Consider the following 15,131-nt stretch of genomic DNA (forward strand, 5'->3'; position numbering starts at 1 on the left):
GCGCGGGAGCAGGAGTCACGGACTGGTCACATACCAATAGCGCACATCACGTAATATTAAATGTATATGATGTAACTGAAAAACACGCAGCCGTCGCACACCGTACACGGATCCTTCATGACATTTCTAAAATGGCGGCTAGAATCCGCGCACCCACCGTGATGTGTACACTTTGAGTGAGCAACTCCGAAAAAAAGTTGGCATTTTTAAAAAAAAAAAAGAAAATAATATTAATGTATTAAAATAAAAAATGAAAACAAAAAACTAATCAATATTTCAGTTTGAATTTTTGTTTTCCATTTTTTTTGAAATTTTCAGAATATATAATGTTATTTAATGAATAAAATATTTATAAATAAACAGTTAAAAAACTGTAGAAAATCAGTACAAAAAAATAGGTATAACTACTATCACACTTAAAAATAAGCATTTAAAAAACCTTTGAAATTCACTGAAAAAAACCATTGGTTTCAGAGACGTTATAGTTAGAAATTAGCATTTAAAAAACCTTAGAAATTCACAGAAAAAACCATAGGTTTCAGGGGTGTTATAGTTAGCTGGCCATTTCACTCGTACAAAACCATAGAAATTCCTCCGTTATAGTTAGTTCTGCTAACTATAACTCGCGCGCCCGCAATGCACTACTGATGATGTCACATATTGCATCATTCATGACATGGTCAGTGACATCACTGATGACATCTCAAATGACATCACTGATGACATCATTCAGTGAATGTGGTTTAGTTTGAAATTTAAATAAGTATCATATATATACCAATCTGTATTGAAGATTGAGTGGATATATACCTGTCTGGATGGAGGATTTAGATACTGTTTTGCACAGCTCCAAACTTTCAATGGTTGGCGGCAGCCAGGACACTGCAACAACCTTTAATTCTAATTGACTCTGCTGCCAAAGACACCTCCCAATGACCTGGGCTTGATCAATGCACAGTAAAACGTGGACCTCTGTATACATTTTGTGTTTCTACTGTCGCCACCTATGTGTTTGAGGACTTTGCATTAGATGTCACAAAAATGCAGATGCAATCGATCCCTTTCTTCCCAAATTAATGACGTTATAACTAGTGTCTGAAATAGTACTTCTGGAATGATGTGCTGTTCCTTGCCATAATATATTTCCAAAATAGATCACTGATGTACTGGTTCCGCAAAAGCCCTTCAGTCTAGGGCTTTTGGTCTGGCAGTGTGCTCAGCATGAGTGTGCTCAATAACCACTGTGCATGGCCGTCTCCATGCACTGGTTATATCCTTGCATCTTACATAACTTATAGCCTGTGAAATCATAGCATTCATAACAACACTTATGACATCTTAAATTACATGATTTGTGAGAACAAAGTGCATGGTAGAGTGGCAAGTTATTGTTAATGTAATGTAATGTAATGAGGTGACCAGATTGTGCAAGGAGGTTCGCAACTTATAGTAATTTGAAGGTGGTGCTTAAATTAGTAATGTAAGTTATAGCTATAACTTTAGAATTTCTAATGTTTGTGTAGTTTGTTGGGTTTGCATAGAAAAAAGAAATAAAGTTTTACTAACTATAACTTATCCTTAACCATAGTTTTTTTCATTGAATCGCAATGTTTATTTTATTTTCAAATCGTGCAGTTTACTTTTGTCAAGTGGCGTGTCATTAAGTGAAGTGTGGTCCAGGAGAGTGGAGGAGGGTGTCATAAAGTGTTCTGTCATACAGTATAGTGTAGAGTAGAAGTGAAGTGGAGTAGAGTGGAATGTGGCACAGTGTAGGGTGTAGTGGCGTACAGAGAAGTGGCGTACAGTGGAGTGGCATATAGTGGAGTAGCGCACACTGGGGTGGTGTAGAGTGAATAACGTGTTTAGTGGTGTGCAGTCTAGTGATGTAGAGTTTGGCATCATGTAGTGGAGTAACATAAAGTAGGGTGCCTTAGAGAGAAGTATCTATACAGCATGGCGTTGGTGATCCACCCTACATCCTTCCCCGCCCGCCACTGGTCGACGAGTCGACCGGGTGGAAAATGGTTTAATATGGTGGCGATGTCTACTAGACATCGCCATCCATATCAGGATGCCGGCGGCGGGCAGACTTTATGGCAGGCACCGCGTGGTGCCTGCCACGTTGTGCATGCACATGCTCAACATGAATTTCTGACATCGCGGAGGGTGCTGCTGAAAGCACCGCCCACCGCAATGTCAGGAATGCGGGATGTGCCCGCCAGTATGGCGGGGGCATCCTAATGCCCAATGCGGGACAGCCGCATGATAGCGGGCTGTCCCATTTCCCAGGCCAATGGCAGGTGGGCAAAGTCCGCCCGCCATACTAATGAGCCCCTAAGTGAGGAGTGGCATGAGCGCTATTACTTGCACACGCTGCGTATCATTTATTCAGATATATTCGGTCAGGTATGCTGGGAGTAAACCAAGGTCGAGGCTCTGTTTTACACAGCACAACTTTTGGGGAATTTCCGCTGCACATTAAGAGGCACCGACATACATATGCATCCAGTTCGCCTGAATCTCTTTGACCTGCGAGATGCACCAAATTAACATTTTGCAATCGCTGGGACGGTGTGTAATGAGATGTGCTCAACCGGAGGTGGATTTTTGCACCGGTCTGTGTGACCTTTTCTGCTCGAATCTGAAAAGGAGCAAATGCCATGGTTAATGGGGGTGCTGATGGAAAATGTAATTAGTGGTGGCGGCATCTGCTTGCCAACTGAAGAGAGAGCTAATAGGAGACAATAAGGCACTGCTTTGTTTTGTTTGTCAGAAAAGGAGCAACCCTTGAAATGCAGTAAGATTGTGGAGACCTTGTTGTTTGGTACTTGCAAAAAAACATGGTATTTACAATTTTGTTTATCCAAAGCACAGTGGCAGCCGCTATTTACCTGGTGTGGCGGGGGGGTGGGGAGGGTTGTAAATGAAAATCAATCAACAAAAATACCCCACTTACCTTAAGGACAGCCAACCGGCCGGTGCCGCCTCTCAGTCCGCTCGCCGCCACCGCCTCTCGCTCCTCGAAGCCGGAACAGTAAGCACCCATTCATGTACACAGCCTGGGTGAAGAACATGCAAAGTGCGTATGACGGTTTGGCCGGCCCGAGTGGGCCGGTCGAAGCTTCAGTGCGCACCTTGGAGTGGGCAAAGCACTCCTCCCCGGCCCTGCTCTGGCGGTCCAGCCTGGGCCGCACTAGGAAAGGAAAACTAAAATGATAAGAACGAAAGTTACTATCATTTTAGTTTTCTTTAACTACTGCTCACAGAGGGCCGACGCTCCTCCGTCTTAGCGGAGGAGCCTCCATTGACAAAGCGTTAATTGTGGAGAAAGGGTCAGAAATTGGAAAAGCCACTAAACTCTCCGACTCCAAAGAGCCTGTATTTAAACACAGCAGACCTGCTTCACAAAGTGTTTGATTAAGGTTATGCCTGGTGTGCAGATTGTGACTACTTTACTATGTAGCCACATTTCCTCAAGATGAAAATGGAAAAGACATGTTCTAAGTTCAAATGTGTGTGGTGACATACAGCTTTAAGTCTCGCCGAAGACCTATTGTGGTCGATGCCACTACTCACAGCGGACTTTGCATGTACCCAGTGCTTACCATTGGTTGACTTCATCACTCTACTTAGCTTGCTTCTTATTTAATGTCTTTCCTTCCTTTTCTTGTGTTTTTTCCATGGAGTGGACGACTTAATTCCCTCCTTCTGCTTACTTTCTAGAAGCTGCTTCTTTCTTTCTTTTCCTTTCACAACTCTATGGGAGATCATGCGTTTTCTTGCTCTCTCTCGTGTGCTGATTCCTCACTCAATCCCTCCACGTTCTGTTTTGTTTCCCTCTCGTCCCTTGCTCCACCTACCCGTCCCCCTCAGTTTTGTCTCTTTTTTTATTTTACATCTCTACCTCATCCTCTATTGCATACCCCTCATCTCCTGCCACTCCACTGCTGCATGTGTTTCATTTCTTTTTTGCTGATGCTGAACAGGATCATCAAACTCAGTGTCAAAGCCAAGAAGTCTACATTAGCGGCCACAAGCCACCTTTTACATTTGCTGATGTTTGTTTCCTAGCCCGACATTTGCATAATGCACAGACTATTTTCAATAAACTGTTTTTTACCTACAATATAGATAATGTCACCACTTGAGGCTCTCTTCTCACACACTCGCTGTGGATACTGTATGGACTGCTGTATTTCATGCGTGAACCTATATGAACTTGTGTGAACTCTCAGAAAATAACTTGACCGTCGATGCCTTCCAAGTGTCCACTGTGTGGCTTGGTCACGTTTCTGACACTCTTCTGGGAAAGTCCATATTACACACCCACTTTACCTGGCTTTAAACTACACATACATGAGGAGTGACAAACAAGCTTCACATTAATCTTTTTTGAACTTTGTGTCTTGCACATGAGGATAATATGACTCTTCTTAGCAAAAAACATTGCAAATCTTTGCCAATATTTCTAATTTGTTTATGGAGTAAGCTCATATACCAAATATCTTACTCTGTCTCTTTTCATTTTAGGTGCCTGCAAATCTGTCTGTAGGATTTCTGGCCATTGTAAAAAATCTGGCAGTGGCGCTGGCAGCCCCGAACACTGCCCCCAGTGTACGAAGACTCTCACCCCCGACCCGGAAGGGACAGATAATGAGGTTGCAGAGTCGGAGGGGGAGGGTGTCTACGAGTTCACCCAGGATGTCCAGTACAGTGACCAGAGGGACCCTCAGCGCCCCAGCCAGCCCCCGAAAGAAACGCATGCTGTCGTGAAGCTCTGGAAGCTCGTGTGTGAAACATTTAGAAAAATCGTGGACAGCAAATATTTTGGCCGAGGAATCATGATCGCTATCCTCATCAACACTCTTAGCATGGGCATTGAGTACCACGAACAGGTGAGCCGCACACTAATATCCATGATGGCCAAGGGACGGTAAGGGCTTTGTGACCCTGGCAACTTCTACTTTGTAATCTACGCTGAATGGATGTATGTCAGTTTCTTTCTTGATTTAGGATATATTAACTAATTCTAGGCGTTGTAGCAAATTTAACCAGTTTCAAATTCTCCAGTTCATCTCTTTCCCTTCCTAAACCATCTGCACTCTCAGATGAGATCCATGCAGATGAGGACGAAGATATTGAATTTGACCCAGGGTGTCTGTAGGAATGAGAGCAAGGGATACTGCAGAATTCTGGGCCATCTGAAGTTTAGTGAAACGAAATGCATAATAGGGGGAGATACATGCATTAAAAAGGTTAGTACAATCAAGGTTGGAGAGGAATACCATACAGGTGAGTTGATTTTAGAGGATTTGGCGGAAATAAATTTTTTAAGTTGCTGAATTTGGAAACAAAGTTGGGGGTTATTCATGGACATTTAACACTGGCACATTGCAAAGTTGTGTAGTGCCTAGGCCTTGTCTTGTGTTCATGCCGAAGTCCACATTCATGAAGACCTAAAGATTTTTGCTGCAGACAGTGTAGAAGGCTGGTACATTGAAACATTTTGGGCCACCATTTGGGGAATGTAAAAACTGTCTGGCACTTAGAAGGAATTCATCAGTCTTTGTAGTGCCAATACGTATTGGCTTCGTGTCTGTTGAAATACAGCACTTTTTACTTTTGAATTGACCCATGAGCAGAGAATAAAGTTATGATAGTCATGGCTCTTTATCAATTTTAAATCAGGACTTTTGGTGTGTAACCTTCACACATTTCTTTCACCTCTTGCTTTTTCATGAATTTTGTTGGTACAGTTATCCATTTTTTCTTTGAACAAGGTGGCAACCTATGATGAGAAACGTGGCAGTACTGGTGATGATCGAACCGGTTTCAGCCCGCTAAGGTGTTGCGCACGTGAGGTGCTACCTTGTTCTGCACATTTTTTCACTAACTATCACGGTGTGGGATGTCATATTTTTGAAATACTTTCCTTATTTGAAAAAAGTGATTACAAGCTGAGGGTTCTTGCAAAAAAATTTCTTCCTTTTTTTAAAAAAAATAGTACAGATATTGGTAGATCGGGAAACCACCCCATGTATTTAGATAATTGGGGGTGGCTGTGAAGAGGGTAGTGTTTGATACCTCGCAAATCCTGGTGTTACACAATACATAAAAATATTTCTGTACCTTTTAGATTAAGTCCATTCCAAGGCCACAGCACTGTAAAACCGGAATGCACTTTCCAGTGTTCATCAAGTCAATTCAGTCACAGCCGGCATTGCTGACGGGTCAGGGGGTGGACACGGGGTTGCGCGGGGTGGGGAGGATGAGCGAGTGGTCACAAGGGAAATGGGAGGGTCACGCAGGTTAAAATAATAAAAAAATAAGTAAATAAAACTTACCTTACCGGGTCCTGCGTCTTCACAGCTTGGTCTGCTCCTGCTTTCCTGCCTCTGCAGGAACAGAAAGCAGGCAGCCTCCCTCCCCTAAGCCAATCACAACGCTGCAATGGTAGAGTTGTGATTGGTTGGGACACTGACCACACAGGCGTCTATGGGGAGGCCATTTTCGCCATGTAGGCTACATGCAGCCTACATGGTGAAAATGGAGAGTGCTTATGACTGGTTTGCTCGACCCCAGAGGGCCAACCAAACAGTCAGGGCCCGCAACATTGGGCAAGCAGAGCCGCCCACCCGCCCACTCCCAACCTAACCCTTCTGCTTTCTCGCAGTGTGAGAAGCAGAAACATAAAATGGTATTAATACAATTTAATGTTTCTGCTTCTCGCACTGCGAGAAAGCAGTGGGGCGATGCTCCCCCGCCCACATTGAGGAGCTGCCCCTGAGTCAAATACACCCTTCTGCTTTCGATTCCACATTAAAGATGCACCTCTTTAGAGGCTGATAACCTGCACTCGGCCCCAATATCCACATAAACTAGTTCAATAGCACATGATTTTTCTGCACACATTCCATAACTACATGTGACATGTTGTCACTGTTTCATCCATGTATTGTCTCACCAATACGTCATCATTTTCTTACTCTTCAAAACTCTTCTGTATAACCATTCTGCTGCCAATGATCTAGTGTCCAGCTGTGATGATAGGTAAAGCATTTTGGAAGAGGCTTAATTTTCAAATGGGCATATTTTAATCAAAGTCTATGAAAACAACTAATTAAAAACCTAAAATAAATTAATTATTTTATGAAATTAGCTTGCCATTAGATTTGTGAAAATAATCAGCACACTTGAATACTAAATTGCTTCAAGGAGCCAATAACAGGTTGTATTATTGCCCAGCTCGATGATACTCCTTTCATCAAGCTCAGAGGGATAACATGCTGAGTGGACTTCCGGGATCCCACCCAGTGAGCATAAGGTTACGCTTTACACGCTGACATCCACATGAAACGCATCAAGCCATCGAGGTACCAGTTTCATAAACGTTATATTTGTAGAGCTGCAGAGTGTGAAGGGAAGGCACACGCAGGTGACTAGGTCATTTGAAGGTAAAGTGATAGAGAGGAATTCACGTTTTTATTAAAAAGTAATGAAATCTTGCTGCCAAGATGCTTTGATGGAAAAAATATTTAAAAGGGAAATCAAGCTGTACAGTAAACGCTGGACAGCATTCATCGATCTGCAAGTGCAGAGTTTATTGTCTGGTGAGGAGGCCTTTCCCTTTGTTGAAGCTGTTACTTTTTATAGCCAGATAAGATGGCGTTACTCACATGTTTCTAGGCTTGGGGCTCTACAGAAGAGAAGCGGCATAATGGAAATGTTAAGTGTTGAATTAATTGCCGTATTTGCCTGTTCAGAGAATCTAAACCTCGGCGGGAATGTTCGACCACAACACGAGGGCCCTTTCTAATGAGCCTTCCATGCACTGCTGACATTTACAGCATACACTGGAGTCCAGTCGGTAATGACTGCTCGCCATTGGAAAATGCTTTTAATAGTACAAATGTATGTGCCCGAGGTAAAACTAAATAAACAGCACAAATTGGGACACAGAACAATTTGCTGGTACTTTGCCGTGACTAAAACAAAGAGGAATAAAGGTATTTTGGGGGTGTGAAAGGGCATGGGTTCAGTGAGACTGTACGTGCTGTAGCGGCTGCAGACATGCTCTGCTCCCGAGTCCTGGCCACTGACTCCTCCCCCGTTGGTTCCAGCTGTACCATACGCGCCCGCAGCAGTGGGGAGAGGCGTCATCTGTACACACGAGCAGGTTAAAGAAGAGGGTCAGTATCTCGAGTCGCCAGTGCCGCCTGGGCTCCCTTTTATCACCCATCTACCTGACATTGACTGTTAGTTTACAGACTGAGGATAGATCAAGGTGCGGACCCCACAACGTTAGTACACAGGTCCCTTGCTGGGTAATACATGGTTCTGAAGAGAACACCAGGCCTAACTCCTGGTAGCAGAAACACATAGCACATGATTTTCCACAGACTAATGGGATCAGATGTTATTTTTTTTTATTTAGTAAAATGCCACAAAACTATTTGAACAATAGGGGTACAGAAGTCCATGTGCATTACCAAGAGCAGCCACTTGAGGCCAATGTTGCAACAAAAAGCCGTTATGAGCACTGTTCTGCATCACACAGGCCTGCGGGGCAAGAGAGGGATCAGTTACCTCCCAGGCTGGCCCTTTCAAATGCTCCCAATCTTCCTAGTCCTGATCTGGGGGAACTTCACCCACATACAAGAGACAGACTGGCCTCTCTAGCCCTGGTTCTAGCTACAGCCAATTGCTGCTTCTTGATCATGTGGCCCAGTCACTCCTAAAGCTCCCAGGCAGCTTGGGGTAGCATCTAGGGTACCAGGCCACATTTAGCAGCGGGCATCAGTCCCAAATACTCTATGGCGAGGGTTTTTGAATGAGGTACTAGTCCCAATACGTCGGTCATTTCTTCTTTCCTGAAAATCCATTCCTTTGTTATTATCTCCATTTGGCTAGAGGAGGCCAGCTGACCTGACCCTTGAGGAGTGCTTTCAAAACGTGGATACAGTGGGAAACAGGCCTTCCTCAGGTGGACGCAGCAGCAGGCTCTTCATTTTGTGCAGCGGCGGTTCCTCTGCTATGGCGGAGAAGCGTCGCTCCCACTGCCAGCAGCGTTAATAAAAAAAAACCATAATAAACACCGGTTATTTTCGTTTTATTTTGTTTCCAGGCCGAGTCTTGGAGGCAGGGCTAGGGGGATGATAGGTACGAAGGGAGTGGTGGGAACTACATGATGGTTTTGCCCGCCATCTCAGGCCGGCTAAACCGTCATGCACACTTAGGCCCTCTCCAACCCGGCTGCGTTGCTGGGGTGGAGACAGCACAGCACAGGCTCCCAGTCTCCCTGGGCGTGCAAATCCTCAGTGCTCAGGCCAATCCTGAAGCTGCTCACATGGTGAGAGCAGCCTCAGGACTGGCCGCAGGGGAGGCTGGGAGCCGCTGCCTGCAGTGGAGCCGCGAGAGGAGAAGACCGGCGATGCGGCGGGCTGCAGGCGGCAGGTAAATTCTTTCTTTTTTGTCTCCTTTTTGTTTTTTGGTTGTCGTCATGTCTTCCCTTTGCCCTCCCCCCGTGCCCCACCCCTCTCTTCTCTTCCGATACCGGCTACTACTGATTTTGTCCAGTTCTGTAGTCAGGTGCGGAGGTGGGAAGCTTTTCAAACATGGGTCTCTGTCCTGTGACCAGTGATAACTCTTAGCACAATCCACACAGTTTCTTTTGCAGCACTTGCCATTGCTGTGTGGTAAGCCTTGCTCTGTGGAGTTTCTAAAATGGCATGACTTCAGTGTCAGTGTACAGAGCTAAATGCCATCTATGGTCTATAGTATTGGAATGACTGAACCCCACTTGAAAACCAGCCTTCACTAGTTCTGAGGCCAGACACCTCCTATTTTAAGTGGACAGGTGGGCTCTGTCTAGTTCTTAATTTGTAAAAGAATATTTGCCAGGGCCCTTGTCAGGCAGCTTGCACCAAACATTGCCCCACTCGTGCTGCCAGTGGCAGTCTCATCACAACTAACCATCACACTCATACAAGTGTGCCAATTCAGACTTTAAATATGCATTAAAAATGACAAAGACATGCTGTCCCAGCTATTCTATCACTTTGGGTGGCAGATATTAGTGCTGTTAATGTATATTTAATTATTAAACAACAGTTGTTGTGCTCCATATAAAATCAGATAAACATCTCCACCATGTGGCAGACTGTTATAAGAGCCAGTGTTGACAATAAAGTGCTAGTGCAGAGCACCAGAAACCACTAGCTCAAATTAAGCACTGGGTTCGTCACACAAGGACCCTCTTTGCTGTCAATATGCCAAATGTCGAGGCCTGGTTATTGTGCTGCTGCCTGGGTTCCTGTTCACTCCCATCTTTTACACTCTAAGATAACAAGCAGTGGCTGGACTGTACTGAACTCCTCCGTTTCATCATGCCAAGCCTGTTGTACCGTCTCTGAAAACGTATTTACTCCTCATCCAAAAGCTGATTAGAGCCACTGGAGAAGGCAGCACCTGATCAGAACTGAATGAATCACTGTCTAAGCTGTCAAACAGAGAAAAAGAGTTTTACAAAAATCAGCAGTGAGGTATATTTATCAAAAATCTGTGTATGCAAGGGTGTGTGGATGATTTCTAATTCAACTAATGGAAATTATGACAAGTGGACGTTGACTATAAGTGTGAGCTACCAAAGCATGATTCAGTGAAAGAGAGCTTTGGTATCATGTCACTGAAATAATAGGTTTCAATATGAGATAAGTATGTCTCATCTTTGCACTTTGAGGTATTTATGGCACTACTTAAAAATGATATTTCCAGTGTGAAGGGTCGATTTTTGAACTCGCTACAATGGTTTCCTCTGATATCATCCTGCTGTAGCTTTGTTCACAGGAGTTCCAGGCTAGAATGGCAAGTTCTAGTCATGTGTTTAAAGTCATTCCTATGGGTGGTGTAGATCTACATTTTAGTCTACTTGTCACATTGAACTTTTAGGACCTTTGGCACACTTGCTGTGCCATGTTTCGGAAGCCTTGTTTAAAATGTAAATATGACATAAGACAGTGTGACAATTCCGATTAGCCAATCTTGCTACAAGTTTATATGCACTAAAAAGTGAGGAACAGTTTCCTGGTGATCAGAGCCAAATTGGGTCAGCAAATACAGCCCCACAAAAACATCTATGCATTGCAGTTACCCGAAGACACCAGTGATACTCACCTTCTATTTCAGGCAGAGTGTGGCCCATGCTGCTAGGTAGGATATGGTTAGTGAATAATGTATAGTGTACACAGAAGTCAACAACGGCGGAGTGTTTCAAAGACGACAGAAGTATAGGATTGGGAAAGGGAATGGAGGTGTTGTTGCATTGTAAATATGGCATGCTGTAGGGGGAACTGGACTTATGAAACAGACAAAGAGAACGAGAACACAAGTAAGTTAATGCATTCAGTTTACAAAAGTGGTTAGCCCGGCCTTGAAGTTGGTAGACAATGCAGAGTAGCGCTAATAATGGATTTCATGGCAACAAATAGGACAGGGGTTCAGGCTCTCGGCCAAACAGGGTTTATTCGGCGTCACTCTTAGCGTTGATCGAACATTGCTTGAAGGCCAGGGTGAACACAGTCATATAATGTGCTTCAAGCCTATTCTGCCTGCCAGAGACTGACACACCTAAATATGGTAGGAGGACAGGCAAGGAGATACTGCATTCCAAAAGATGAGTAGAAATGTGGCATGAAGACAATTATACAATATGAGTGGATGGTGGTGGCATCTTAGGCAATTTATGAAAAGGAGGATTTGAAGATGTCTGTACAAAATTACACTGCCCAGGAGAATCCATCCTTTTCCTTACTGGACCATGCAGCCTGCAGAAGCACATAGAGAAACCGTTATGTGTCGCACCTCCATTGGCACCTCTGTTGGCATGTACACTCACATTTAAGACCTAACATTGAGGCACGTTGCCCCATGTCATGCACAACAGTTTCAGCCACTCTTGGTTTCTTAGCCAACATTTCTTTGAATTCTGGCCCTTGAATTCTCCCAAGACGATTATTGGTTTACAGGTTAGATTAAGATGGTTTGCATAAGGCTAGACTATGTAAAGGTGGCACGACATGACACGGAGCCACTTGGCAGCTACAGGATTAACTGTTTGCAAGTGACTTCGTAGAGAGCTTCTAATACATCTAGGCGGTTTCCCTAGCACCATGATGGCGCGAATCCCTCTCCACTTGGTACAGAGCACATTGGGGAACGGACAAACACTGGCAGACGGACTGTGGGCTGTTAGGTTTCGAAATGAAGGGCGCAGTCCGCAAAGAAGAGAGGTCTGGTAGTCAGGTTCTAAAATTGAACAATCTGGGTGGCAACGGCGTTCCCTAGCTAGTGAATTTAGGGATGTGACCAGTGAACCCTAGCTAGTGAATTTAGGGATGTGACCGGTGAACCATAGCTAGTGAATTTAGGGATGTGACCGGTGAACCATAGCTAGTGAATTTAGGGATGTGACCGGTGAACCATAGCTAGTGAATTTAGGGATGTGACCGGTAAACCCCAGCTAGTGAATTTAGGGATGTGACCAGTGAAATTCTGTGTAAACCTGCGAGGGAGTTCATTTTCAGCAACTTCCATTGACACTTCAAAGGAGGATGACGCAGGACACTCGCTGGGCGGTGGGCGACCCCGGCAGGACTTGTAACCGGTTACAGGAAGGTAGCCATACACACGGTGCATGCAAACAGACAATGCTCATGTGTAAACACAGAAGATTGAGGCTCTCAGAGAGCACACTGATTCTTTCAGACGAACAGCCTGCCAGATAGAACCCTGGGGCACGGACTCAAAATAGCTTGTTCAGGCCCAGGCTTGTAGACCGAAAGCTCGCCAGCCTGGGCAGTGTGGATAATCAGTTAATTATTCATCCTGCTTTTCCGTCAACTTCCGCATATTAGTTCATTTGATGAAGCTGGCAGCGGAAGTCTGAAATGTGATTTTTCTGGAAATCCTGAAAGCTGGAGGTCTGCTCTTTTTGAAATGGGGAGAGGCGGAAACAGGAATTAGAGCAGAAACATGCTGCTTTCGCATTTCGCAGAAATGACGAGAGCTGTGATCTATTAAACATGAACCGGTGGACTCTTGCGGGATGTTTGCAATTGCTTAATCCGTATTATCTTTCTGTGCTGAGAGGATTGATCGTGGAGGGCAGGAGCTGACGGCGTCAAACAGAGATGTTGTGCTGGTCGGGAGGCTCACAGAAGAGGAGGCTTCAAACCTGCGCGTTCGCCGCTACACGTCTTATGCACTTGCGTGATTAGTTTTGTGAAGCAATCAAAGACATTTTGTTTTCATCCTCAAAAATATTTTGTAATTGCGATGTCTTTAAACTGTGATGATTATTTCACTTGTTAAGAAAGGTAGTGAGTGCAGTCCAGTAGATTAAAGAATTATCTGAAAATAATCTCTGCTAACCTGCCATTTAAGGGAGAAACAGTGCCCGAAAGTGAGATGTCACATTTATAATAATGAATTGTGATCTATTGGTATTGACATGACAGCTTCATTGAAAAACGACCATTTACATGCAAACACATTGCTTTTTCTCTAATGTGCTTATCCTCTTAACGTGATTCTCAGCCTAATGTCGGAATGAACGAGATTGAGAATTGAAACCATGAACATTCAGCACAGATTTCTAGGTCTGGCTAGAGACAGCTTTATCTTTTGTCAGAATTCATGTGATAGCAAAAATAAAATTCAGGGAGAGGCTTTCATTGTTGGTTTGAGTAGTTATACGTTTTAAATTGTGTTTTTGCATTGGTGCAGGGGTGTAAAAAGTAGTTTTTCTCCATGATCGAACTAGGGATCTTCCCTGACACATATACTGTCCTTGGTGGTCCCTGCTCCCACCCCCAGAGAAACCTCCTACAAATATCAGCTCTCTGGACATTTGGCACAGGAGGAAGAAAGCAAACACAATATTATATTATTCACAAATTAAAGAGACAGAAACACTTTTCTTCACCACAATAGATTTCGTTCCGGAAACCAATAGGATAATTTACCTTTTGGTCAATCCACACGGATATGTAGAAAGTGCACTAACAAGGAAGACTATTTTCAACCCTTGGACAAGCTCATCAAACTAGCGCAAGCACAGAGGTACCACAGAGGAGTCCTCCAAAGTGCCGTCAAAAGAGCTACGTTTGTATGATGGGAGGTGCTACTCAGGGGAAAAAAACGACCCCACTGATATGCCTAACCTGTGTATGATCACTTTTAATATGAGCATCATAGATTTGCAAAAAACATATTTTAGTCCAATTGACTACTGGTTTAAAAAAATCATTGTTTCCACTGAAGAAAAACACGCCTTTGAAAGATGCAATGCACAGATCGCATCTGCTAGTGATTAAAAAAGAGACACAACATTTTAGATCCATTTGGAACTTTCATTCCCTTAATAACCAACATTGATGTGGTAATAGTGCAATCTGTAATCAAATAAGAACTGGATATGAATTTCAATTTAATAGCAACAGAATAAAACGCCCACACTGTAAACAATCAAACTATAACACTAAAACATAATCTATGGCATTTTCGGTCAATGTAACAAACAATATGTGGTTAAACTATGCATATTCAACGTCAATCTGTACAGACCTTAACAGCACCTTTGGTCATTTATTTTGTAGATGTGGATAATTAAACGGACTCCTCTAGATGGGCTGTTTTTGAGCTTATCAAAGATGACCCCGGAGGAGTGAGTATAAGTATGGTATTATTTAGAAAAGAGGCTACCTACAGTTTGAAATTTAAGACAAGCACTAAACTAAATGAGTTATTGCAAATAAAACACAGCTACAAATATTCAAGTCCACCCATAAGGACACAGTGGATCTTGCATCACACGTGATAAGATATCTCAGTAACAAACAATCCAAGGCAACATTTGAATCCCAGACCATTTATTTTTTTAATTGTTTTCAAAATAATTTCATAGCAACAATTATAAAAACTATTCTCTACTATTCACACAATTCTTGCATTAAAATCTGCATCTCATAAGGAAACTACATTTCTATAGTCCCAACTTTTTTTAATTGACATGACACCTGATGGAAAAAAACAGTAGTCTTTTCTTTTTTTAACATTAGATTTTTGGAAGATCA

The 15,131-nt window shown here is 43.5% G+C and overlaps 1 protein-coding gene across 9 annotated transcripts in view; it reads left to right on the forward strand.

Annotated features, from left to right (window-relative positions):
- Positions 1-15,131, forward strand: part of CACNA1G (calcium voltage-gated channel subunit alpha1 G) — an 807,943-nt gene that overhangs the window by 226,253 nt on the left and 566,559 nt on the right. For all 9 annotated transcript variants that reach the window (XM_085617142.1, XM_085617143.1, XM_085617140.1 and 6 more), the window contains exon 8: positions 4,531-4,895. In XM_085617142.1, the coding sequence (XP_085473268.1) occupies positions 4,531-4,895 (365 nt within the window). The remainder of the gene's footprint in view (positions 1-4,530; positions 4,896-15,131) is intronic.

This window comes from Triturus cristatus, chromosome 7 (assembly GCF_964204655.1).
Source record: "Triturus cristatus chromosome 7, aTriCri1.1, whole genome shotgun sequence".
NCBI classification, from domain to species: domain Eukaryota; kingdom Metazoa; phylum Chordata; class Amphibia; order Caudata; family Salamandridae; genus Triturus; species Triturus cristatus.